The 27,959-nt window shown below is 40.4% G+C and overlaps 2 protein-coding genes across 2 annotated transcripts; one reads left to right on the top strand and one right to left on the bottom strand.

Annotated features, from left to right (window-relative positions):
- Positions 1–3,429: 3,429 nt before the first annotated feature.
- Positions 3,430–17,378, top strand: LOC143318653 (uncharacterized). The gene is made up of 10 exons (XM_076727105.1): positions 3,430–3,496; positions 3,790–4,255; positions 5,438–5,489; positions 6,280–6,399; positions 7,215–8,113; positions 8,873–8,975; positions 12,650–12,848; positions 12,979–13,085; positions 13,236–13,408; positions 14,881–17,378. Exons 2-10 carry the CDS (start codon positions 3,874–3,876, stop codon positions 15,075–15,077), a joined length of 2,232 nt encoding a protein of 743 aa, XP_076583220.1. The 5' UTR covers positions 3,430–3,496; positions 3,790–3,873; the 3' UTR covers positions 15,078–17,378.
- A 955-nt stretch (positions 17,379–18,333) lies between these two features.
- On the bottom strand, positions 18,334–27,775 carry stx6 (syntaxin 6). Its single transcript, XM_076726903.1, has 8 exons — positions 27,558–27,775; positions 25,296–25,465; positions 25,096–25,190; positions 24,922–24,981; positions 23,798–23,926; positions 23,273–23,379; positions 21,897–21,991; positions 18,334–21,391 (listed from the first exon to the last, which is right to left on the bottom strand). The coding sequence occupies exons 1-8, from the start codon at positions 27,590–27,592 to the stop codon at positions 21,315–21,317; spliced, it is 768 nt and encodes a 255-aa protein (XP_076583018.1). The 5' UTR covers positions 27,593–27,775; the 3' UTR covers positions 18,334–21,314.
- Between the last annotated feature and the right edge of the window lie 184 nt (positions 27,776–27,959).

Below are 27,959 nucleotides of genomic sequence, written 5' to 3' on the forward strand. Positions count from 1 at the left end.
TAAAGTGATTCATTACTGTGTGTTTATGAATCATATTTCAACTCCAAGGTGGCGGTGCAAGAGTGGCAGCTAGTTACAGCAGTTTTGACCACTTTTCTTTGTTTTAGTACTTTTTTTATGTTTCTTTCATCACCAGTCTCAGTCAAACACTTGCACCTATGGATGAACAACTGGTGAGACAAGTTCTATGCTTTCGAGTCTTTTTTGGACTATTTAAAACAATGTCGGGTGATCCATTTGGTCATGGCTCTGTTGTTTACACTGAGGTACAGCTGTTTGCGCTGTGCAACAAGTGGGTACCCCCAGTGGAAAGACTGGAGATCCCCACGGAAATAAGGAGAAGGAGGAGGGGATGCAGAGCTGGAGCAAAGTGCCGTTAGACAATTGGACAGTATAAACCATCCATACTATCGTTTATTATGGGGAACTTGAGATTGGCACTAATGAGGCTGCAAAGTAGCGGGGAGTGTAGCATGATGTACAGAGACATGGCTGAATGAAATCACACCAGTGCATGTTCCTCTGGAATACTTTCAACTTCTGAGAACAGACAAGGCAGCAATGGAGTGTGGTAAGAGGAAAGGTGGGTTAGGGTTAGTATAGTGATGGTTGTGAACAACAGATGGTCAAACCCAGGACACTTCAGTGTAAAGAAGCAGCGCTAGCTGTTAGCATTCAGCCATATTATCTCCTGGGGGGCGTTCTTGCAAATCATCGCGTTAACGGTGTACATCCCCCTGTCAGCTAACGCAGCAGTGGCGTACAAGCTCCTACACACTGTGGTTTCGCAGCTGCAGACATCACACCCCCAGGCCCTCCTTCTCATCTCTGGAGACTTCAATCACACTTCCCTGTTGTCCACTCTCCCCACCTTCACCCAGTATGTTTAATGCCACACCAGTGACAATAGAACACTGGACCTATATGCTAATACAAAGGACGCTTACAATTCTTCTCTCCTCCCCCCACTGGACCGTTCTGATCCCAACTGGATTCATCTGCTCCCTGCATACTTAATTTTGGCGAGTAAAAAACCACCAACCATCAGTCCAGCATGGCACTGAGCGACTATAGTGAAGAGGGTCTTCATATCAGGGGACGAAGATGAGCTGAGGAGGGTGCAGAGAAAGCTGAACCAGAGATAAGGACAGGAAAGACAGCTACAGGAGGAAGCTAGAGGAGCGCCTTCAGGGGAACAATGCCAGAGAGGTTTGGAATGGCCTAAAAACCATCTCAGACCACAGCAGTGACAGTGGGTGGGACCCAGAATCTGGAGTCCGGGAATGGACAAATGAACTGAATTTTTTTTTTTTTTTTATTAACAGATTTGATTTTACTCCTGTTCTTTCACTGACCGACCAGAGCCCAGACCAGATGGCATTACTTCTCCACAGGAATGTGCCACAAACTACACTGGTGAACATCCAAGGTTTGGACATTGAGATTATGGGCAAGTACAAATACCTGGGTGTTCACCTCAGCAACAAACTGGACTGGACCAACAACACATGTCCTGTACAAGAAGGGCCAAAGTCTTTTTCCATCTGCTAAGAAGCCGCTGGTCCTTCATCCCAACAGTGATGAGAGGCTGTTTAACTCAAACATGGTTTGCCATAATACTGTATTAATGTTGTTTCCCATTACAATATCACAAACCTACTGTTTATACCATGTATGTTTTTTTCCTTTAATTTTGTTTTTATTGGGGAGATCATTCACAGTCCAAGTTTCAAATACAGTTAAGTACACAAATTTTATTTATATAACTACATAAAAAAAACAAATCTGAAATTATTGCATTACAATTTTCTATACCAAACTTCTTATTCTAGTACTCTACCTTTCATTTCACAAGTATGTATAAACATTTGAACAGAACAGTGTCACGCAATGCTTCATCAGCAACATTCAGCTCCTTGTAACACAGTCTTTTCCGTAGTGGAGTGAAGATTGTAATTTCAAGCTGAAGCAGATCTGGTCTTGTGTGATGATGTCCTCAATCCATTTTCATCACATTTCTTTAAATTTATTTTTCTGCATTTTTATAGAAAATGTTTGTCTCTCCATTATGTAAATTTCATGAATAATTTTTAACCTGTCTTTTAATGTTGGAGCATCTTGTTGTAGCCACTTCTTCGTCAGGGCTTTTTTCACTCAAATCAGTAATATTCTCATTAAGTATTTGTCCACTCAAGTTTGAACATTTCAGTGCTTTAGTACCCATATACATGGTCAAGGCATCAATGATTTGAAATACAGTTTCCAAACATTTGTGGATCTCCTGCCAGTAGGATGTAGTTTGGGGGCAATTCCAGAATATATGATAATGGTTAGCTGTGTTTGAGCCACATAATCTACAAGAAATCATTCCAACACTTTGATATTTCTTTTTGACAATGATGATGTTTTCCACCCAAATTCTCTTCTAATGTGAGGATGTAGTTTTCCACTGTGATTTAATTTTTTTTCCCATTCATCTTCTGTTATAACCATTCCTCCTTCCTTTCCCCATTTAATTTTTACATGTTGGGTGTTGGCGGCACGGTGGCGCAGCAGGTAGTGCGCATGCCTCACAGCAAGAAGGTTGCTGGTTCAGGGCAGGGCCTTTCTGTGTGAAGTTTGCATGTTCTTCCCGTGCATGCGTGGGTTCTCTCTGGGCACTCCGGCTTCCTCCCACAGACCAAAAACATGCTCATTAGGTTAATTGGTCTCTAAATTGTCCGTAGGTGTGAGTGTGAGTGTGTGAGTTGTCTGTCTGTGTGTCTGTGTATGTAGCCCTGCGATCGGCTGGCGACTGGTTCAGGGTGTACCCCGCCTCTCGCCCATAGCTAGCTGGGATAGGCTCCAGCCCCCCGCAACCCCGAAATGGGATGCGCGGGTATAGAAGATGAATGAATGAATGAATGTTGGGTGTTTATCTGTACATTTATGTTTTTTATTGACATTTTTATTGAAAAAAATGGCACATGACACAAATGTCAGTTTTGAAATAAAAGTCAGTCAAGTCATAGAGGCATAACAATTATATACGTGAAGTGCTGTGCATACCAACAGATCAAGAGAACAAGCTATACTTTCTTCTTTTTTATTTTAACAAAGTTCAGTTTTATACAAAACACAGATCCACAAATAACTAAACACAGCAACCATAGGAGAAACAATACAAAAGAACTAAATACATTAAAATAAATATAAAGGGGAAAAAAAGAAGCTGAAGAGGGAGGGAGAAAGGCCCAGAGTGAAAGAATTTATCTCCTGTATAGACCATTGAACAGAAAGTCACTGTGTGTTTTGTCAAGATGAACGAACAGTAACCTTGTTACTGCAGCAGTGCCTTCTGGTTTAGGGCAAGTTTTAGAGGATAGACTTATATAAACATAGAGTAAGAATATCCGTCTGGTTAATTTTTTCATAGGTCAAGTCAAGATGAGTGTGGGGCTCACCGGGAAAAACAAAATGAAGGGGGCTGGATCTGTGGATGCTGAACTTAACAGAGGTCAGATGGCTGCACGTCTTACAGTTCACATATTATAAGATGGAGTCAGAAAGTTTGTTTCTGTGTGGGGAGGTGGAGATGTCCTGGTCAATGTGACTCAAGAATCACTGTGTGTGTGTGTATTGTGTGTGTTTTCTGTCTTTTGTGTATTGTGTGTGTGTACTGTGTGTATAACCTTAAACTTATTTTTGGATATAAAGTGACAACAGTGTATTTTTTAGGACAATCAACAACAGAATATTGACAAACTGAAAAACAAACATTCGAAACATGCAACCTTTTTTTTTTTTCAGGGGAGAATCACCTGCCATGAAGTATTTCCTATTTGATGACTCGCTGCTTACCTAGTGTCACCTTACCCACCTCTTCACCTGGTGATGCGATCCAGATTCTCAGGGCCACAGGGTTTGGACCTGGCACCAACTCTTGATGACTCCAGCTCCTGCTGCAATGATGGGGACTCCCCTGGGTCCAGCTGCATCTCAGCTGGTGAGCTCCACTCGCTGGCCGATGTGAGCAGTCTGATGGACTTTGAGTCAATCTCCACATGCTCTTCACCCAAACACTTGGTGCACACCTGGACATGCGTCACACCTGGTGATGACCAAGGGAGCCTGCAAGAGGAGCTGAGGAGGAGCAGCTTCCTGTCTTTGAGTCAGAGGGTCCAATTGAACCGCAGGATCCTCCAACACCTGCTGACCAACCACAGGGCACACCTGTATGGTAGCCAATCAGAGAGCAGAGAGCACAATGACACAGGTAAACCACAGGTGTTCAGGACAGGGGGCAGACCTTAACTAAGACCTGCTGTCTTACGTCTGATCTGTAAATCTGTAAACATCTGAGTTTCATCATAGTTGACACTTCATTCTTGATCACATCACATTCACACATAAGATTAACAAATGATGGGACACATTTTTGTTTCATCACACTCATAGATTGCTATTTACTTATTATTATTTATGTTTATGTTGACAGTACATTGGTTCTATTGTTGTGTGCATGCACCTCTACATAGGCAATGAAGTTATTTAGGTTACGTCTCTGCCAAGATCAAAGTGAACCATGGTTCACTTAATTTCTAGAGTGTAAACAGCCTTTTGGACCAATTACAAGAAGTTCTGGCAGGCAGTCAGCAGAACCAAAAGAAGGAAAAACAACACAACAAAACAAAATGAGCCGCAGTCGCACCTGAGGAGAGGAGAGCAAAAGTTTAATTGACTTTGTTCCTGCAACTTTATATTCAGTTGGGAAAAATCTCCAAAAACCATCTGACACTTTTCAATTATTTTCCAAGAGAATGAGAGAAAGCCGAATTGAATTAAAGTGACAGCACACCAACATCAGATGTATGCCTCCCAACAGACCAATCAATGTCAAGTATAGAGAGACCCAGCTCACATAAGTGATGACGACAGAACAGAGTTCTGTCATGTATAGTTCTTTAGTGCTCTTCCAGAATTGAAATGTGAAAGCAAAGCTAACTGGATCAAATGTGAACAATGTGGTAAAAATGCGTGTTGGTTTGGACCTTTGTTCAGACCGTCAAGTAAGTTTGACTTTGAATTTATTTCTGTTAAGTTCCATTTGTGTCTCTTTGGTTCACTTCAGTTTTGTTTAATTCTGTTTCTGTTAATTTCTGTTCAATTCAACTCAGTCTTTATTTAAACAGCCTAGAATTACAAATCACAATTTGCTTCAAGGGGCTGTAGATCCTCGATTCAGTTCAAGAGAAACTCCCAAAAAAAATCTTTAATAGGCCAAAATGAAAATGAAAATTGTTTGGTTCGGTTCTGTTGAAGTTCTCTTTAGTTCTGTGTGGTTCTATCAGGTTCTGTTTAGTTCTCCCCGTTTGTGGCTCCACAACTATTATTGCTTTGAACCAATGAAAAAACAGAATGTGATGAAACATCAGCCATCTTATTTTTCCTTCTTCAGGATTGATTCTGAATGATTCTGAGAGTCTTCAGAGAGATGAAGACAACCAGAGGTACAACCAATACACAGCCTACACACACACAATGCACAGAATACACACACAGTGCCCACTATACACACAAAACACAGATACACCCAGTACACAGAATACACACACTATACACACTATACACAGGCACAATACACATAAGACAAACACAGTACACACACAGTACACAGAATACACACATAATCCGGCCACACATAGCACTGATACACACAATACACAGAATACACACAGAAGACACATAAAACAGAATACATGTACAATACACAGAATCAGAATCAGCCGTATTGAGGTATGTGTGCATGACACGTACAAGGAATTTGACTCCGGTTTGAACATTTCACTCACTGTACTTGAAAACAGATGTACAAGAAACAAAAAAACATAAGACTGAACAGTAAATTAAAATCCAAAATAAACAATAAACAATTCATGCAATGAAGTTTACACTGCGCAGGTAATTATGTAGACAGTGACAATGGATTCTAAATGTCCAGTCAATGGACGGACAATACACACAACACACATAATACACACAAAACACACACAATACACACACACACTCAGGGTAACACACACACAGTGAGTGCTGATGTAAACAGTCTGTGGTCTCGTCAAGTTAATTAGTCCTGACGAGCTGCTCAATTTAATCCTCCTTCCTCTGTCACAGACACCAATCAGAGCTGCTGATGTCACCCTTTCCCCTCCCCCACCCCATCTGTGTGTGTGTGTGTGTGTGTGTGTGTGTGTGTGTGTGTGTGTGTGCGTGCGTGTGTGTGTGTGTGTGTGTGTTCAGCTTCTTTGTGTCAGCCTGGTTGCCGCGGCAGCCACAGTTTGAGGACAGAGCTTGTATGAAGCGTCGCTGCGTTCCTCTGAGAGCCGACCATAACCTGCTGACCCCCGACACACACGCCGTGTGAGTACACACACACACACAGTTGGTGTTTCTGTTTCTGTCTGATGTCTCCTACAAATGAGACGTCATTTTTAAAGAAAACATTATCAATGCTGTTTGATAACAACACAAGGAAACATTTTAAATGTATCAGCAAACTATTCACTGAACATTAAATCTGATCAGTTTTTCCTGGTGTCTTTAGATCCTCGATGTTCAGGTTCTTTGATTCATTGTCACTTGTCTGACAGACAGACAGGACAAGTTCAATTTTTCAATACTGAACCAAAACCACCATTTTTCCTAAAGGAGAAAGCGTCATTATCCTGTTTCCGTCTGTTCCTCTGTGAACATCTCGTCGTCTGTTGTTGATCTGCAGCAGCTGCAGTTTTACTCTGTGACCTCGGCTGCTCTGAGTTTGTTGTTGTAAATGTTTTTTTCTCTGTCTTGTGCTGTAACGTGGTCGATGATGAGAGCAACCAATCGCAGCTGAGCTGGTACGTTGTGGTGGTGTTACAGGACAGTTTGTCGAACCTGTGATGTTGTGCTCCGTATACTTACAGCTCCCCGGCTGTGCAAACATCAACAGACCTTATTCAATGTAATTAATTTACAGTAAACAATCAGCATCAGCTCAGTGCAGTGAGAAGTAAAACTGTTAAAAAAAGAAATTTATTTTGGTACCAGATTTAAAATGTGGACGTAAAATGACACAAATTATATCAATCGCTCATAGTATGATGATAGGCTGAATGTTTCAGTGAATCCATCACAGCAAACTGAGCCAAGTCCTGTTGTTTGGACTCTCAAGCCGTCTAACCGTGGTCTGTTCACAGGTCGGGGGTCAGGCTGCATCCTGTTGACCAGGTGAGGTCGGAGGTTGCGGCCTCTTTACCAGGACACCTGAGTGACTTGTCCAGCAGCGAATCAGCCGTCAGGTTGATGAGGCGACACCCCCCTGCGACATCTCCAATTCGTTTTCTGCGATTTGAGGATGAGACAGAGACAGAGGCGGAGACTCGTTACCTGGAGCGACAGAGGAGACGGGTGGGGCAAAGAGGAACAGGTGTCCTGGTCTCCAAACCAGACCTGAACCTGTATGTCAATGGCAGAGCGGGGCCACAGGGGTGGGGGAATGTTGTTGACAGACAGCATAGAGAACAGACACTGGTGGAAAACCTGAGCCTCCATCTACAACCACCTGTACCTGAAGACCGGGGTCGAAGTCTGTATAGGCCCCACCTCAACCTGCGGACTGAGCCAATCAGAGAGACTTACATCGGCTCTGTCACACCTGGTGAGACTAGCAGGGGAGGCAGTGGAGAACGGCGTGTTGCCAACAACCAGGTGAGGAGAAGGACAAATCCAATGGAACTCAATGGAAATCAGGTGACTTTCCCACAAGTCATGCCCACCACGGACCTGCCAATCAACCCCTATGCCCCCAATCAGCTGACCACTCCGACTCAGCCTTCATATTTAACCCCACCCATCTCCAAATGCTCCTCCTCCTTGTCTCCGCCATCACTGATGATGTCACAGAGTATTAGGCTCAATGGCACAAATGTGGAGAAGAATCAGAACCAGAACCAGGAGGATCTTGGGACACCTGAAGCAGTAAAGCCACACAGAGAGCTCCAAACTGGTGAAGAGCTGAAGGAGATGAGCCCCTGTGTGGAGGAGCATGGTCTACATCCTAGGATGAAGAACTCCTCCTTGACCTCAGAGATAACAGGTGAGAACATTTTCATGACACTACATTTACTGACATACTGACTGTTTACAGACAGAGATAAATATATATGACAAAAACACCAGTAACAGAGTACAGTATACTGTCAGCCACATCACAGAGTGCTGATGCATCATATGGAGTAGTAGTCAGTGTACAATCTTTGGCAGTCTTCATGTCCGACATGTAACAGCCACTGTGAGTCTAGTAAGCAGACTGAACTGTGATCAGAGTCCTGCTGGAGGCCTCACTCAGCTTCATTACATTTCATTACGAGTTTAAGTGTCAGTCAAAGTTTAAAATGCTGCTATACATCCAGGTACTTCACCTGTGAGGATCTATCTTCTTTTTCTAAAGGCAATTTTACCACATAGATAGATAGATAGATAGATAGATAGATAGATAGATAGATAGATAGATTCACAAATTCCAGCATATTCCACAACATAGGTCCAGAGGATTTTCTTGTCAGCCCTGGATGTTTCACGAACTACTATACTTCTCTGTCAGAGATGTGAAAATATCTTATATCAACTTCATCAAGGCAAATTGTCACGACAGCTAGTGCTGTAAAATGATTGGATCTGATGTTAAGATAAACTTAAGTGACTGACGAAAGTTCATCAGCTGACCTCACTCACACTGCGAGCGTGACACTTGTGTTCTTCTGATCTGATTGCACTTGCATTGTTTGACAAACAGGCTACATGATGTCACACATACCTGTAAACACTAATGACTCATTTTATGATTGGTTTACAGCTGACAGCCAAGCTTCACCATCCTTAAACAGCAGCAGTGATGGACAGGTCAGACATCCAGTGAGAAAAGAGCTTCACAATGATGACACTTCGCTTCCTGAACAGTGAGTTTAAACCCAAACTGAGTCAGTGTAATGCCCCCAGCCCTAATCCCTGATCCAACACTAAGCATGTAAACTGGTGTGTCTGACCAAGACTACATCTCTACTGAACAAACAATCCAGCTTGTCAGCTACATTGTATTCAACAAGAGTTGAATCAAGAGCAACTGGACTTGGTTGTAGATATTTGAAAATGTTTCATCTCTAATCCAAGGGTCTTCTTCATTTCTAACTGGAGTCCCAGGTATTTTACCTCTGCGTGGTTGTTATGAAGGTCATCGATACCAGTTGTGGATCATTGACCCAAGTGGTGGGTAACAATGACGACAGTCATTGGAGTCATCACATGCGGCCAATTGTGAATAATTGTCGAATCTCTTGGGAAGGGATGAAAGGACACTATAATACCTCCTCTTATGTTGATAGATGGTTTCTCTGTTTGTACACAAACAGCCTCCTTCACCCCTCTTTCAAAACACGTGGCCTCCCTGTCCAAATTATGTACATTGTTGTCCTTTAATGAGTATCTCTTATCTTTCAGGTAGATGATGAGTCTTCACCTAAGAAGTTGGTTCTCCTGTGTTGAGTCATATGTTTGTTTAATGATTTTTATTTTCCTGATATATATGTCTGTGCATTCCTCATTGCATTGGACTACATGCACTAGATAGCGTTATTTGTGTTTGTTTGTTTGGTCTTTCAGATGGAGTATAGTTTCTGTCTTGGTGTGTGCTGGCTTAAAATAAACACAGGGATGCAGTGTTTTTTTGAGTTTCTCAGACACTCCAGGCGTGTCTTTAATGAAAATGTTGCTGTGTTTCTTCTTCTTTTCTTCACCACCTACAGTGTTGGTGTTTTTCCTGGATCTTGTGGCCGTTTTCACAAATGTCCAATTAGGATCCACAAGCTTTAGGTGGATCCCTCAGATGTTTGAGCTCCTTCCGTTGGGCCTGGGGAACTTGTTGGTACACTATCAGCTCAGTGGCGCAGGTTTTTGATGCCTCCTAATGGTTTTTGATGCCTCCTAATGGTGGTGAGAGTCAAAGAGTATTGTTTTGTGTGTGGGTTTCCTGCAGTTTGCCTTATTCCTTGCAGAGGTTGGCCATAATGGAAAATACTGGTAAGCCATTGGCATGGGCATGCCTTTTTCTGTAAAACCTACTATTGTATTGGAAGTAGGTTGTGTTCAGACAGTTGAAGACAGCTGAAGTTGGTTCTATTGTTGAGGGTGTTGTCTTTTAGTAGTTTTGTCCTTGGTTTCCACCGCTTCCATAGTTGGGATGCATGTGAACAATGAGGTCATATCCTAGGACACCATGGTTTCATCTACGTCCAGTTTCAGTCATCATTCCTTGTTCACAAAGTCCACGTAGTTTTGAATATGATGAGGCACGTTGCCAACCAAGGGGGCAAAGGTGGTAGATATATGTGATGGGATCTGGGAAAACCAGTCACGTGTCGAAATTTTACCTTTTGGAGATTTTAATATCACCTAGAAGCTTATTTCAAGCTCTTTTCAAATCTGTTTTCATGATTTTTAGATCTGGTTTGCATCAAGTGTTATGATCACTCAAAGTCAGCTGATCAGTAGGATTTTTTGGAACAGAATTTTGAGAAAAACAGGTTTAAAGACAAGGATTGTAAATCAGAACATGACCAGCTCCCTCAAACTCTCTCCGTCTCTGAAGCTTTGACATCTCTTTGTGTGTCTCGTAGCATCTGACTGAGGTGTCAGAATAATGTTTGATGATGAGGGTGACCTGATGTCCCGCTGTGTGCAGGACAGCCACGCATTTCCATTACTTTTCACACGTCCCACAAATTGTGATGTTGTCGCAAATTGTTAGCGACACTGTCAATAATAATTCACAACAACATCACAATTTGCGGGATGTGTGAAAAGTAATGGAAATGCCTGGCTGTCCTGCACAAAGTGGGACATCTGGTCACTCTAACTATGATCGATAAACCGTCTACGTAGACTGTGTAGACTAACACGTTAGGGGCGCATTTCATGCGCTGTTCGTTTTTCATTCGTAGGAGATAACAACAAACAGCGTGCCTAATTTAAATAATATTTTTAACATATTAAACATGCGAAATATAATGAGATATTTCCAGGAATGATAGACAAGAAGTTGTAAAATAATAATTTAATGAAAACCCAATTTCACCAATATTTTGACTTTCGACCTATTTTCATGTTTTCCTGGAAAAGTGCCATCCAACGGGTTTTCCCAGATCGCATCACATATGTTTTGCAATTTTCTAAGTAACTGCGTTGATGCTGCTTATAATCTGCCTGAGGGATTCCTTCTTTGTGAATCTTGGGGAGCCCATACATTCATGGGATGATTTCTACACGATATAGGTAATCATGTTGTTCATGATTGATGAGCTTCTTTTTCTGTAGCACTTCTAACCATTCTATGGCCCTTTTCTGGTGTTCACTGGTGTGATCTCGCCTCAGTGTTTCCTATGTATTTGTGTCACCGAGTAGTGAAGTGTCCCTGGCATGGCAGTTGACTGCGTTTACAACCAACCTCCTTTTCTGAATGGTCAGGTTGGTAGGAGGTGCCTTTCTGTTCAAGAGAGGCACTGATGCCTTCAACCTGATCTGTTCTGCATATGTTTCTGTTGTTTTTTCTGATGGCTGATTCTGTTGTTTTGATGAGGTCAACTATTGGTAAATGCTATGGTGTGATGGTGAAGTTTAATCCTTTAGCCAGTTTCACTGTTCACTCATGTCCTCACAACAGGTTTACAGGCTTTAATTTCTGCCTGTATGCAGTACTCAGAGAGACTGTGACATGGTCAGAGAGACCCAGTGCAGCATAGGGATTGGAGTGATAGACTTTGTTGATTGTAGTGTAATAGTGATCCCAAATATTCTGTCACAAGTGTTGGTTCAACTGGTTTGTGGAGTCACAGGGAAAGCAGCTGCATCAGGCTAAACCGATTTATTGATTTATTTTCATAAATGAGCCTGCATCTTGTTTCAAACTGGATGAACTGATGTATTCAGCTTACCAGGTTGTTTGATCGATATTATTGATTAATAACAGGAGCTGTACAGCAGTTTTTGACTGTTTCACTTGATCTGCCTCAGCAGATTCTTCTTCTTCTTTTTCTTCTTCTTTGTCCAGTTGTCATAGAACTGTACATGTTTAAATTTACATTTTATTTTAGCACTTTAAGGACTCCTATTCTGTCTTGGTTGAAAACCTGACATTGAAAGTTCATTCTTGACTTTGGAAACAGTAGTTCAGATGCAGATGTACTTTTCCATCTTTTTCTCTACTGACACAGATTCTGACTCCTGAACTCAGATTATGTGTTGATACACAGAACTGATCTGATATCAGCTAGTCTGGTTTTTCACAGAAAATCTGTAAATCTCCTTGTGTAGAAACAAGAAAAATAATTTGGATGTAAAGCAACATTAGGTCAGCAGCTGAGATTGAATGAATATAACACACTGAGTTTTCTAACTGATACGCAGAAATAACCTGTATTTAATGTGGATCCATCTGATACTGATACATGAGCCACTTAACTAGGTCAGTAATACCACCAATACTGATTTAGAATAGTGTTGGTGCATCTGAACCATCAGCTTCAATTCTCTGAGTGTTTCAGAATCTGATCTGATCATAAATCATTTCTGTTTCTTTCAGCTTCATAATGAGAGATGAATCCTCCCGTCTTTCTCTGCGACGCCTTTTTTCCACTGTCACACTGAGTAGGACTCGAACTGGCAGCCTTGACCGCCTCAGCTCACGGCTCTACCCCTCAGTGCATGATCCCACCCCATCATGTCCCAGGAAGTCCTCGAGCCTGCTTAAGAAAACCCTGTCTGTTCAGTCACTCAGTGGGGTGAGGAGATAATCAATTATTATATCTCAGCTGCAGTTTTTAACTTCTGCAGAGGTCACCATTCTTCTTCTTCTTCTCCTCCTTCTTCCTCTTTTTCTTTGACCCTGTATGATTCATGTTTGTCTAAAAGGGGTCACCCTTTTTGCAGTTGAGGAAGTCATCGTCAGTTCAGAACTTTGGGTCAGACCAGAAGAGGAAGAAGGATCGTTCAGCTGACTACAGACCATCTGCTGAACAGTAACACACCAATTTCTGATTTTAATATTCTGTTCTCCAGAGCAACTCAGATCATCTGGAAATAAAAATGAAACCAATCGCAGCTTCTGTCCTCACAGGCTGTATTACTGTCTGTCTCTCTCCGTCTCTGTCTTCCCGTCTGTGTCTCAGGTTCTTGCAACGATGTCTCAGTCTTGAGGATGTCGGTTGTCCATGTTCAGTCCGGTCTGTTGGTCGAGTTCTTCAGGTTTATTCTGATGGTACATTTCTGTTGGAAGTCAGTCGACCAAAGAACCGAATATATGGATTCATCATCAGCAGAGGGAGAGGACGACCTGACTCTGGTACTGTAACGACCAAAAATTTTACTGCAAATATTATTAATAGCACTACTAAAACATAACCCAAGTGTCCTGTTTAGTACCATTAACCAGCTTGTAAATCCCCCTCCTCCTGTCATTCCTGCCTCGTCTTCTGCTGACTGCGAATATTTCTCACCTTTATATATATATATATGTAATATAAAGGTGCACACAGTGGATGTAGTCTGTTGCTGAAGGAGCTGCTTAAGGCCTCCACCATCTCATGCAGAGGGTGAGAGGGGTTGTCTGTGATGTCAGCTTTGCTAACATCATCCTCTCACCCACCTCCTCGATGTTGTCCGGAGGGCAGTCCAGGTCAGAGTCAGCTCTCCTGAGCAGTATGTTCAGTCTTTTTCCGTCCCTCCCAGAGTTCCCACAGCCCCAGCAGACCACTGCATTAGAAGGTTGTAGATGCCATCTCAGAATCGTGAAATGTTTTTATCAGTGTCCTGCATTCTCCAAAGGACCTCAGTCTTCTTAGCAGATGGAGATGACTTTGGCCCTTCTTGTACAGGGCATGTGTATTGCTTGTCCAGTCTAAACAATACAGCTGTGGCTGAATGGATTTCCTGATGTTGTTTTAAATAGTCCAGAAAGTAAAAAGCAAATCATCAGTCTCACCAGTTTGACATCCATACATGTACATGATCGACTGAGACTATTGATGGAAAAAACATGGAAAAAGCACAAAAATACACTAAAACAAAGACAATGGCTGGAGCTGCTGTAACAAGCAGCTTATGGCCAGCATGCCAATTCCTCACTAGGTAGGCTGGCCCATCTGACATCGGCCAGAATTGCCAGATTGCCAGTTCAAGTCCAGTTGAGGAAGTCAGTTTGTTAGTTTGTAGTTCAGCTCTGATACTGTACTGATCAGCAGTGACACTTCTAATACTGACAGTCCTGCTAATAGGCATCTACCAATATTCCATTCAATTCAATTCAATTTTATTTATATAGCACCAAATCACAACAGAAGTTGTCTCAGGACACTTTCCATACAGAGCTGGTGCAGATCAAACTCTTAATCTACAGAGACTCAACAAATCCCTCATGAGCAAGCAGTTGGCGACAGTGGCGAGGAAAAACTTCCTTTTAACAGACAGAAAGAGAGAGAGAGCGAGAGACAGAAATGCAATCACAGTAACAGTGACAGCTCTAATAATAAGACTCTTAACTAAAGGTAGTATATATAGCATAGTATACACATGTAAGTGCTATCGTATAGTATAGTACAATACTAATACTACAATTATTTTTACTTATGGTACTGCAGCTATAGGACTGGTTTCAGTGAAACATTTTTTGTTGACACTGAACTATTTACTCAACATGTTATTGGTTTCTTACAGTTTTTGCAGAATGTAGGTCACTGATGATGCTAATACAGAATTGACAGTGTATTACCAATGTGTTAACAGTGTATTAACAGAATAAAAACATGTGTACTATAGGTGTATATGTGGAGGACATGGTGGATAGCAGCACTGAGAAGTTGTACGCTGGCCTGCTGACAGTTGGAGATGAGCTCCTGGAGGTGAACGGGGAGAAGGTGGCTTCTCTCAGTCTGGACCAGGTGACCCACCTTCTGATCCAGAACCCCTCTACCACCATCCGGGTGCTCCGACACAGAAGGACATCTTCACAGTGACCACAACACTGACTGTTTGCAACTACAACCACCATTAAAACAAACACATCCTCAGAGTAGCTACCTGACCCTCACTTCACAATCAAATCACACCTTCTGGTACCTGGTCCAATCACAACTGAAAGTCCAGAACTGAAAAATGTACTTTACTGAAACTTTTTTGCATTCTGAAACTCTTAGCTTAGCACAAAATGACTGGCACTACAAACTATAAACAAATGGTCCAACCAGGACACATCTATTGTTCCAACCCACTTAAGATGAAACCAAGGCAACCAAACCTCTGTATGACAAAATCCTCAAGAGCTGATATCCCAGTTCATCTCTTCAGTTGCTGTCATGCCAAAGTCAGCAAGCTAATTTTCTGTCTCATTTGTGATCTGATAAACATTAAATTCAAGAAATTCAGTCTCCCATGTCACTATTTTCAAAGCTACTATAGCTGCCATATTTCATGGGTCCCACGTGAGTGGTACCTCGATGGGAATGTTGTCATTAAGGCTTTCATCATACAGAAGTGGAACTAAAGTGGGCTGGGAAAAAGGACCTCCCAGGACCCACCTCTGCCCTCACTTCCACCTTGGACTGTAGGTATCAGACTCTGAATGGTTAGAATAAACAGGAGTCTAAAGTTATAACTTTATCATCACCTGACAGTCATTTGTTCTGCAGCTGTGTTGGCACAACATCATGTCTTTATATCTGACCAACATAAAGAAGAAGAAGAAGAGACGTACTTTATTAATCACTCCACACAACCACATGCATTACATTCACACACCATGCTTGAAATTAATTCCTCTGCGTTTGACCCATCATGGTAGTCCTTCCTCTGCGGCAGACCAGGAGCAGTGGGCTGCCAGCTGACAGCAGCGCCCGGGGACTCAGTTCCTTCCTGTCACCATGGTGATCTTTTCCATTCTAAACAACCTGTTTTGCTGCGTCTGGGATGCCCCATGAAACCCCAACACAAAGAATAGCATGTCAGATTTTTATTGTCTTCACTCAGCTAGTGTGACATCTCCCACAATATGTTCCTGCACGATGACCAATTAGGTGGTCTCTCCAGAGCACAGTAAGGTAACCATGGCAAGGAGGAGGAGGAGGAGAGATGCAGAGGTTACTGCTGTCAGGTGAGACAATGAAAGAGAAGAAAAGTTGGTTGAGCTGTGGCAACAGTACCTCTGCCTGTTTCCTCAAGGCTTGAGTAAAAAAAGACAAATGTTGGCAAGAAACACTTGAAGCTCTTTTTCAGCTGGTGAGTAGCTGCTGTGCTGTCATCACATCATCCCCGGTCCAAACTGCAGGAATATGGTCATCATTACTAATTCCAGATCAAAGGCTAAAGTGACCTGTTTGACAAGGCCAACAAAGCTGAGCCTGCTGCTTGTACAATAAATAACTATGGAAATAAAATTACTATATGTAAACTTGTTGTATCTGTCGTAATTGTTACCCAGATGCTACCCAGTGGATATATAGATAATGACGCCTCTTGCATTTGTATTTAATGTTATGTCATCCACAGCTGTTCTCTCTTTCTTTTTTTTTTGGTGAAGAAGACTGCCAGCATCCTACAAGTTTCTGTCAGTTTGATTAACAGCTGCTTCACCTGCCTCCCTGATGACATCTGAACTGGTGCGTGAATGTGAGATAAGACGTGCTGTGATCGATTGGGGTCATATGTATAGTCTGTTACACATATACTGGTGAACAGCTGTCATCTGCGTTAACCAGTGAAGTCACTGGTGATATTTATTTGAGCTGCAGAGGCGCTACATATTTGTTATTCAGTCAAGTCTCTGATGAGGCAGAAAAAAAGCAGATTGTTGTAAAATGTGGGGTGAGCTCAGTGCTGTCTCTAGTGGCAGAAAAGCATCAGTTAAGTAACTGCAGTATCAGCGCTTTCTGCTCTCCAGACACCAGAAACTTTATTCATCTGAATAACAGTATGAATATCAGCAGGTTAATCTGATAATGAAAAACAGTTTTTGTTTTGGATACTTGTTGTACTTTTCTTCACCTTCAGAGCTGCTGGAAGGATTAATAACTAAAATGACATTAAGTTAACTGACATTACGTAATGCACTAACAGTGTTGTACTGGGTCATTTGTTATCTCACATAAACATTTAAAGAATTTAAAGAAACCTCTGCAGTGTTTCTGTCATTTATTTTTATGTTTGCTTATATTTTCAGACAAATTAAAGAACTTATGATCTGTAGCTTCATATCTCCTGTTGTATTGTTCTGAGATGGGGAGGATGTAAAAAATATAAATATTCAGTTTTAATAAATAATTGTTTCCCTGTTCATTTTAAAGGATTTTTTGTTTTCATTTCTTGTGTCTGTTTGTATTTCTTTCATTTGCAGTTGTCTGGTAAATACCCTATGATTCTATATAGATAGTGTTCTGTGTTCCTGCACATCTAAGCTGACACTTAATGTGGACCCTAACAAACAAAAAAATCTAAACATTATGTGCAATATTTTAACTATAGAATACAAATTCAAATTCCCAGAAAAAACATGGGAACTTGTCTAAAACCTAACAGAAATAAATTCTAATTAAATATTTGTAATGAAAATAGCCAAAGATTCAATACCAAATTACAGTATGTTATCAGCCATTAATTATTTATATACTTGTGATAAATGTCAAATATGGGGTCAATGCCTGGTTCTGGCTGCTGTTGCAAACATGAAAAATTTTTAAAGAGATCAGTCTGTTTTTCTTTTTTGAGATCAGTTTATTGAAACAAAATTCATCCACAGACACAAAAATTCTCAGCTTCTGCTGTTGACAAAAAAGAAAATAATAAAGACAATGTTTTCATTCACTCATCAACAACATAGTTTACCTAATTAAACTGATCAGTAACAGTTTTGGCCTTCACTCAGTTGTATTTCAGTCATTGATCTGTTTTGTTGGTCTGATTCATGATATGTCAACAAGATACAGAGTTATTATTATTATTATTATTATTATTAATTGTTGTTTGTTTTCAGAAATTAAGTTAGGAATATAGCTCCTCAATGTATATTTAAATAATTAAAAACACTTAACAATAAAATGCAGTCTGACAGTAAAGACCAATTAAGATTAATTAAAGATGAAATGTGAAATTTTTGCCTGAAAGAAAAATGCAAAAAATAGTCACTTTTTTGTGAAATGTGTTGGAAAATGACTGCATTTAAGAAGAGTTGGTGCTGAAACATGCCGACAGATTAAACAGAACAACACAGTCACTAATTGCTGAAGTTAGTGAATTTAATTTCCATCAGTCAGAGGTCTGAACACTGCGGTTTTATTTTTTCACAATAGTAACAGGAAATAGTTTTACTTCTAACAACATTTCATCACCTTCAGCTGTGCAATTTTCACTGCCATGCGTACCGTAAGCCTGTTGGTGGGGGATGATGTAATTAGCTATTTCATGCAACTGTTACCTGATTACAGCCAATTTATATCATACAAGCAGTGACCTCACTTGCTAATCTTCAGGACACTTCCTGCTGCTGTGTCATAATAAAAGCCTTCCAAACATTGACTAGAGAGAGGCTTCTATTGCAGAGAAGCAGCAGGAAGTGTGTGGTTTGAATTAATGATAATTTAACACTACAACAGTCTACTGATCAATAAACTGATCGATACGGTACAGGAAACAAAACATAACATAAATGAAATAAACCATATGAGGAAACTAAATAAAAAATAAAACATTAAAACACAGTTGTTTAAATTCAATGAAACAAACAAAAACAAACACAAACTGTAAACGGAAAAATCACAAAAGCAGTTTTAGTGTTCTTACACTATTATTCAAAAAGATTATTTTCTTTCCAGAAAACCTTCAACGAGCCTTAACCTCAGAATACACAGCAGGATTAAAGTTGAAGGTAAACCAGGATTAAACTGATGTTAACATAGACCAAAACCGTTAAAAGTTACACTGGGTTTAAATGGAGAAAACCTGAAGTCAGAATTGCACTTAACTTGAAATTAAGATGGAATTTAACTGGAGTTAAAAGAAAAAACACAAAAGAGGGCTAACACGGAGTTAACGTAGACACAGACAGAAGTTACACTGGAGTTAAATTTCATTTACTATAAACTCACAGTCAAACTGGGATTAAACTGGAGTTAAAACACAGATAAAGTGGAGTTAAAGGTGTGATATGTAAGAACTGACCTCCAAAGAAACAGGGGCAGCATATCAGCAAAGTAACTGCCAACTGCTGCTCACTACACTCTTTGCTGTAGCTTCTAGCTGCCATTAGCAAGATAGATCAGTTAGCCGCGCAGCTAGTGGCCCTGTGAGCTGACTGGAGTCTGCCCTGATTGAAAGCTCGGAGCACCGGGAGATTGTTGAGGTTTACATCATGGGCAACAGAACTAGACTCAACAGCCTCCCAGTGAACACAGCTGGACCAGAACTGAACACAGAGGGAGGAGGCCAGAAGACAGAGAAAACGCAGAGGTGATTTACAGCGGCTCTGACCAGGACCCTGACTCCGAGGACGATGAAGACACGGCAGGCTGGGACAGGAGAGCCGTGAACTGGGAGAGCAGCAAGAGGAAGGTCGGTCATCAACTATGTGGAAAAGCAGCGTCTATAGCCGCAATATTTTCACATCTAACTGAAAACCAAACCTGGTTTTTCAGAGTTGGTGACTGTTCTAACAGTTGAAAGATAAGATAGTTTTGGTGAGTTTGAATAAAGTGTGATTTATGATGAGTTAACTTAGCAATTAAGCTAGTCTTAGTTAATTAAGGAGAGAAACTTGAATTCAGAAAGTGTAGTGTTGTATTTTTATGTTTAACAAGGAAAACAAGAGTAAAAATATTTCTTGTCTTGACATTTTGTAGATTATTTTGTTCATTGATTACGCTAAAAAAAGCTAAGAGAGCTTAAGAAATGTAGCAAACTTGCATACATCTCCCACCTGAAACTATGGGTCCTATACTACTGGACAGGACGGGCTGCAGCTAGCTGGTTAGCATGCTAATTTCAGTAGATATCTCTGCAGCACAATACATACGTCTTTGACACAACATCAGAACTATTACTTCTTTATGTTGGGTTGATCATTTACATGTTGTAAGATTTAAACTTAAATTCTTATGCACTGCATCTTTACAGTAGAATTAGACTGAAGCTAAAGTGGAGTTAAATTTATGTTACTAAACTCACAGTTTAACTGGGATTGATTTGAGAGTTTAAGAGGAGTTTTACTAGGTAAAGTGGAGTAGATTTAGACTAAGTTAAATTGGGATGTAACTGGAATTGAAATTTTCAGCCCTTTAAATAAAACATCCAAACAAACACAATCATAATTTTGTAAAACGTGAAACATTAAAACACATCAAAAATGTTTACACTTGCTTTGACTTTTGACCTCTGCCACGATTGTAACAGTCAAACACTCAAAGAACCAAAGTGCCTTTTCAGTCCCACTCAGAGGAAATGGAACATCCAGTAGAGTCCAGCAGAGTCCAGTAGCTTCCCGCACAATCTTGTATACAGAGTGTGGTCCAACAAAGTCTGTCTGTGGTATCAGAGATCAGTAAAGTCCAGTTTAAACAGTAACTGGTTCAAACTGAACAACAAGCTTTTGGTTTCCAGATTTTAAACAAAGTTCTTGTTTAATGTAATTACTGAGAGAAAAGGATGATTTTGTTTGACAAAGACACAAGTTCAGTTTCACTAAAACATGACAGAGCATTATCTGCTGTTAAGTTTAAGTAGAGCTAAACTGGAGTGTGCCTGTTTTACGATCTCTGTTGTGCCGATCTTAAACAACATTAAAAACTATTTGTATGTAACAGTGAGTTTGAAGGTGGACTGATGGTGTCTGTTCTTTAAGATTTCAGGCTGCTTCTGCTGTTCCAGGAGCCTGATTGGGTGATTGTTCTCTGCCAACTTAGGTGTGTTACTTGTCCTTAGGTGTAGATCTATGCATCAGGAGTCCAGCTGGCCCAGGGTGAGGAAATAAATGGACTGACAGGTGTTTGATTTTTGACTTTTCGTTTCAAAGCGAACCACCAGAGTCCAGGAGAGTTCAGTAGAGTCCAGGAGATTTCAGTAGAGTCCAAGAGATTTCAGCAGAGTCCAGGAGAGTTCAGCAGAGTCCAGAAGATTTCAGTAGAGTCCAAGAGATTTCAGTAGAGTCCTGGAGAGTTCAGCAGAGTCCAGCAGACACAACATTAGGACGGGTTCTGTGCTGACAAGATCAATCAAAGGATGAAGAAGAGGAGGATGACGACCAAGAGGATCGCGAGCAACACACCAATAGCACACCACTGACGACGATCTGCAAAAACACAGTGTTAATGACTTTACAACAACTATAACTATCACTATCAATAATCCCAACTATCACTAACTTTAGCTAGTAATAATAAAACATGAATAGAAATAACTAGAACTGACTGTCTAACTAACTTAAGCTAACTATTATTATCCATATCTAAGTGTAACAGTAACTGGTCCTTTTCTCATCTTTCTGTTGTCACCTTAAAATTTCAGTCTGAGGAGCTTCATCCAATCAGAACACGGACTGATGCTCTAATACAGGTGAGGTTTTGATTACAGAAACCTGATTAATGTTACTCTGTGATGCCGTTTCTGATATCTGATCAATACTGAGAGCTGGTCACATTCGACAGAGTATTTACAGTAAATCTGGTCTAACAGAAGCCTGAATCCATAAAGAGATAAAGTAAACACCTTTAGAGCTAAAAAAAATATTACTTAGTTTTCTGTTCTGTTGTTTTATTTCTATCACTAATCCAGTAGAAACACTGAGGGAAGATTACCACTGGTCATGTGGGACACTTTGGCCAGTTTCTTCATGACGTTGTCCAATCTCGACTGAGTGTTGTCCATCTCATGACTGAAGTCGTCCAACATCCTGCAGCAAAAACACAAAATAATTTCACAAGGCCAGAAAACAACCAGAGGCCATGTGTTCCCTGAAAACAAGGACCTGTTCTCAGCCCAAACACCTGTTGTCCTTCACTTTCCATTTTTACCCCAAACACCTCCTGGTGTGGACTCCACCTCTTTTGTTGAAGTTTGTTGAAAGTACAGTTCACAATTTTGGACGTACGATTTTCTTCCTGCAATGTACTGGGGCAGTGGAATCAGAGCTGGAGACCAAAACAAACTGAACATTCTCTCAGCAGCTTAACAAGGTCGTCACCTGGAATGATTTTCCATCAGTATTGAAGGAGTTCCCATAGGCTTGCAAAAGTTTGGGTAAAAAATAACCTGATTTCCACACTGCATTAAGTCAAAGATGACACATTTTTTTCTTTAATATTCCAAATGAGATTACTTTTTTATTTCCATCTTTTACAGTTTTAAAATAAAAAGGAAAAGGCTCAGAAGCAAGTTTGGGCACTCTGCATGGTCAGTACTTAATAACACCAACTTTGGCAAATATTACAGCTTGTAAATGCTTATTGTAGACAACTGGGAATCTTTCAGGTCTTTGGATGTTTGGGGTTTTTTCACCGATTTTTCCTTTCAACAGGCTTCTAGTTCTGTGAGATTCTTGGTCTAGCATGCACTGCTCTTTTGAGGTCTATACACAAATGGCAATGATGTTTAGGTTGGGGGACTGTCAGGGCCACTGCAAAATCTTGGTCCTGATGAGGTAGTCCATTGTGGATTTTGAGGAGTGTTATGATCATTATCCTGTTGTAGAAGCCATCTTCTTTTCATCTTAAGCTTTTTTACAGACATTAACTTCCAGAGATTATTGGTATTTCATTGAATCCATTCTTCTCTCTACGATGCAAAGCTGCCAACAAGGCAAACAGTGGCTATTTAGAAGAATCCAAAGAATAAAACATATTTTGGTCTAACACGTCTTTGTTTACTACATAATTCCATGTGTTCTTTCATAGTTTTGATGTTTTCAATACTTATCTACAATGTAGTAAATAATAAAAATAAAGACAAACCATTGGATGAGAAGGTGTATCCAAACTTTTGACTGGTACGGCACTATGCTTCACTGATGTTGCTGCTTCAAATCTCACCATTATGTCACTTTGCTTGAGACAGTATTGTACTAGTTCAAGTACAAGACGTCACATAAATAGATTGTTGGAAATAAATTTACAACGTAGAGGATTCTCAGTGATAAAGAATCTTCATAATTAACGTAGTGACTCTAAGTTCTTACACAGCCTGTTCGTCCAGCTCCATGCCAATCCTCTCTGACATGTTCTTCAGGACTCCGATTGTTCCTGAAACGAGCTCCAGCTGTTCATCCTGCTGCTCTGCTATCAGCTGACAGAAACAAACACATACGCTTTATTTAATTGTTTTATTATTTTTTTCTTTCATCCTAAACTTTCTCACATCTTCATACATATTTTTTAAAGCAAATTCTTGTTTATATCCTTAGTTAAATTGTATTTTTAATACATTATCATAATATTATAATATGTATTATATATTATAATACATATTATATAACTATATATTTAGTTAAATTCACTGCTGTTGTTCCTGTCTATATTTTTTTGTCACTTTTCACTTACTTTTTAAAAAAGATTCTTGCATACATTCTGTGGTCGTCTGTATTTTTAATTGCTACTGCAACAAAATAATGTCCCAAATTGGGATCAATAAAGAAGCAGTCTAAAGTCTACTGATGTCTCAGAGGTCCACTGTTGCCTGTTTTATTGGTCAGCTGTTACTGTACCTGCTGCTGGACCTGCTGCTCCTCTATGAACTGAGAGTTGGCGTTCTGCAGTTGCCGGTCCAGTCGGCTGTATTTATCAGGACTGGGCTGCCAGATCGGACCCTGAGCACCACGCTCACCAAGCAGAGCCTGGATGTCACAACAACACAAACACATACTGTTAGTTTTGCTGCAGCATCTCAATATACTGGGTACCCAGGGCAGGTACTTCACCGGCTCTTTGGCCTTTCTTAAAATTTTATATCCATCGCTCACTGTTGCCTTTGTGCCCCAGTTTCCCCAGTTCTGAGTGTTTTGTCTTGCTCTTTCCAACAGTTTCCCATGGCTATCTAATTCCAAGGCAGCCACCTTTGTGTTTTTGAAAAATTTTAATTCCAACAAAAACCAAAACTATTGTGCCTTTCATCAGAAAATTGCTTTGTTGTGCTTATACCAAGCATGTACACATTATGGTACTGGAGTGTGGAGGCAATGGGGAATGACACATTCACAATTTCTGCAAGATGAAGGTTAAATGATGAACTACCGTAATTTAAATAAAAAAAAAATGCACTAAGTCACTCAAAAAAATAAAGTTAGGGTCTGATTAGTAAGTCATGCAGGGGATGTGAAGTATTGTTCATTATGTTGAGCAGTTTGTGCAACATTCTTCTCTGAACAACCAACTCGAAAATTGCACTTGCAACAACAGAAAGATCTGCAACATCTTGCTACACACACTAAAGAACCAAAGCTTCCTCGATAAATAGAATATGCTCTGTCCCTTCTTGTAAGCAGTCTGTCAGTGTTACACTTCCAGTCCAGTCTGCTGTCAAGGTGATGGCCTGTACGCTACATTCATGTTCTTTGCCAGTTGCATGCCTGTCGAAGCGATGAAATGCACTAATTGTGGGGGTTTTTAGAGATGTAACAGAAAGTTTTATACTCATGCTACAGTTTGTGCCAAAAAACTTTCAACACCAGCACCAGTACAATGGTATGTGCAAAAATGAAATGTACAGCCTTGATATCATTACCACTTTCTTTTGATCAGACAACACATCAGTAGACCCCACTCTTTAAAGTCTTTAAAACAAAATAACAAACCTGTTCTGGTAGGTTACCAGGTGAGTGTGTGCAGTTACCTGTTTGTTCTTTCTGTCCACTGATGCAGCAGCTGGACTTGACATATGCTCTTTCATTTCCTTCAAGAGAAAAGTCGGTTTCAGAAGGAAATGGAACAAACCTGCAGAGCCTGCTCACCTGAGCACATGTCAACAGTCAGGTGAGTTTTAATTAATTTTATAAATAAAACATACCTTGACAGTCTGTCTGGTGCTGGTGATGAAGGCCTTCCTCTTTGACAGCTCAGCTGCGTCCAGGTTGAACTTCTTTGGGTTGGACTCGACGATACGTTCACGAACAGTTAAGTAACACATCAGTCTTTACGTTTTCACACTTTAAATTGCCGAACTCACAGAGACAGTAAAAACACACACTGTCACTGTTTAAAGGATATTGATGGTCTCGTCAAGGTCCTCCAGGTCCCACTCGATGGAGCGCAGACTGTTCCTCAGTTCATTGGTCGTCCAGTCCATTTCTTCCTTGGAGGCTCCACCCCCCTCCTGCAGCAGCTCGCTCCATCTGTGATGGAGGCTCTGAGCTGCGTTCACCGCCTTCTGAACTTCACTGATAACAATCAAACAACATGAAATAATGGCTGTTAGGGCTGAGTGAATGAAAATAGGAATGCACTGAAAAACATGCAGACTGCTGAAGTTTCACGTTTCTAACTTTTACTATTACTATTATTATTATTAGTCACATAATCTCCATCTGGATTTTAGAAAGAGAATAAAATCTACAGTTCTCAATCTCTTACAGTGTTGTTCAGGATCAAGTTTGAACAGAGCGAATGATCTCCCACATCAACCTCTTCTTACATGGACATGAGAGGCTCGGATCAATAAAGGCATAAAAAACTAAATATGTCCTTTAAATTTGAGATGAAATGAAAAAATGCCTTTTTAACCCTTTTAGATTACATTCTCAGGCGTATTCTAGACCTTATTTAACAATATATTCTTAAAAATAAATTTCTTTGTATTCTCATGTCAAAATCCAATTTTGGAATTTTTTCCCTGGAAAATAAATGATGTGCACTTACGCAAACTAGCACCAATCACTCAAAACCAATAATATCATGACATCCACTCATCAATTAATCTTCAACTTTTAGCAGCACAGAGCTAAAATTCTACAACAGGATGGTACATTGTTGTGTCTTGGAGTCTTCACCCCTTCAAACCTTATTCCGTTTACCTAAAATACCCTGATTACAGGCCTGCTGGCTAGAATTTATTCACTTTGAGGAAAGTGGTATATGACAGCTCCAGATTACGTGCAAGGCATTTTACAGTGGACTAGTTCAGCAACTTCATGGGGCATACAAGGTGCTTTGTCTCTCTCTTGGTGTACGCCTTCAGGATACCAGTAACCCTCCACCTCTTACAGTTCCAGTGGATGAAGGTGTTGAAGGAGACGAACAGTCCACTATGATAGAATGGAGGCTAGCATCCAACTCTGAATCACTGTAATTCTCTAAGTTTGTGACAGCATGCCCAAGATTCAAATTCCTCCCAACATTATGTCAAGCCTGCCTATGCGCTTTAACTAGGAAATACATCATGATATGGAGGGTAGATAGTCTCCAAACGCTGTGTCATCTGGATTTTAACCCCCTGTGCTTGACAACAGCGGTAGCGCGTTTATTTGATTTTTGTATAAACATCTTTTCAATAATAAAGCGCAGAAATCCGGTTCAAATGTTGTCAAAGTCTGTAGCGATGAGGAACATGAACCTTCAGAGTGTGAGAGTTTAACTCTAACCCTATGATGAAGATCGATATCAATTTTATCTTTTTTCCATATCATGGCAAGAGTTCAATGTGACCATCTTGGTTGAAGGTTGCTTCTGTGACTAACATGAAAAAAATGATTTGTGGATCAATAGTTTTAATAGAATTGACTGTCCATTAGAAAAGATTTCCTCTGTATAAAAGATTTATTATTATTATTATTCTTTTTTACAGAGGACTCACAGCCACCGGGTGGCATTTCGACTTTTCTTTTAAATGTATCTACTATTTTATTCTTATATTACACTTCTTTTGTGAAGCTGACACTTCGGGAAACCCCGAACTTAAAGTTAAACTGCTTCTTTCCAAAATGCTCCAGGACAAACAGGGGCCTTTTTCCTCAAAGTTTGAAATTTAACACGTAGACAAAATCTTCTATGTAAAGTCTATGAAAAGGTGAACTTAAAAAGTCGCATTAAAATGGAGAAAATGAAGTATGACGGGGTTTTAACATTTCACTAAAACGGAGTTCAACGAAGAAAAACACAATAAGCCTTTGACACTTCATGTCTGACATCACTGTTACATTATTATCATTCATAGAGAGAAAACGCCGCGATTTGATTTACAATAAATAGAAATGTGAGACTTTACTGTAGACTTGACTCTGATACCTGACGAGCTCTGTGCTAACATCACAGCATTATGCTAACATGCTAACTCACTCACAAACGGCTGATAGCTAACGTTAGCATAGCTGTTAGCTAGCTGCCTGTCTGTGCGCAATTAAACCACGAATAAAACGGGTGTCCATCCCTGTGGCTACACTGATTAACGATAAGCTATCAGCTCTTCGCAGGCTAACACTAGCAATTAGTCCCTGTTAGCATTAGCTTGGTTAGCACGATGTAAACAGTTCTGACCCCTTGACGACGAAGAACGGGTCTTCCATGGACATGTTGCTGGTTCCGGTTCAGTCGCAGTGGGGCTCCATCACACAGACTCTCAGCTCCGTATCCGTTTTAACAAACTGAACTTTATTCACTTAATCTCTGATTAAAATGATTTTTTCTCCATTAGACCTGCTGCTGCTAACACCGCTTTGTTTACATGCAGTAACGTCTTCCGCAGCGGAAATGACCCCCTCACGTCACATACACATGGGTAGGGTCATCACCAAAAAAAAAAAAAAAAAAAAGACGCTGATGAAAAATAGTGCAACGACTAAAAATAAAAAGCACAGACAATAAGAACAGTATCTATGTACCATAATTGAAGCTAATAATAATTTGGTCCAGACCAGTGTGTGCTGAATTGATGATGGA

This window comes from Chaetodon auriga, chromosome 3 (assembly GCF_051107435.1).
Source record: "Chaetodon auriga isolate fChaAug3 chromosome 3, fChaAug3.hap1, whole genome shotgun sequence".
Lineage (NCBI taxonomy): Eukaryota > Metazoa > Chordata > Actinopteri > Chaetodontiformes > Chaetodontidae > Chaetodon > Chaetodon auriga.

Bases quoted from the DNA above. Each gene is read 5' to 3' on its own strand.
- stx6 (XM_076726903.1), bottom strand. From the start codon at position 27,592: ATGTCCATGGAAGACCCGTTCTTCGTCGTCAAGGG. The intron at 21,992-23,272 runs GTAAGAACTTAG...TTTTTGCTGCAG, and splicing joins GAGCTGGACGAACAGGCTGT to GATGTTGGACGACTTCAGTC. The intron at 21,392-21,896 runs GTAATCTTCCCT...GTGTTTTTGCAG, and splicing joins AGTGTCCCACATGACCAGTG to ATCGTCGTCAGTGGTGTGCT.
- LOC143318653 (XM_076727105.1), top strand. From the start codon at position 3,874: ATGCGATCCAGATTCTCAGGGCCACAGGGTTTGGACCTGGCACCAACT. The intron at 8,114-8,872 runs GTGAGAACATTT...ATTGGTTTACAG, and splicing joins CTTGACCTCAGAGATAACAG to CTGACAGCCAAGCTTCACCA. The intron at 13,086-13,235 runs GTAACACACCAA...TCTGTGTCTCAG, and splicing joins TACAGACCATCTGCTGAACA to GTTCTTGCAACGATGTCTCA.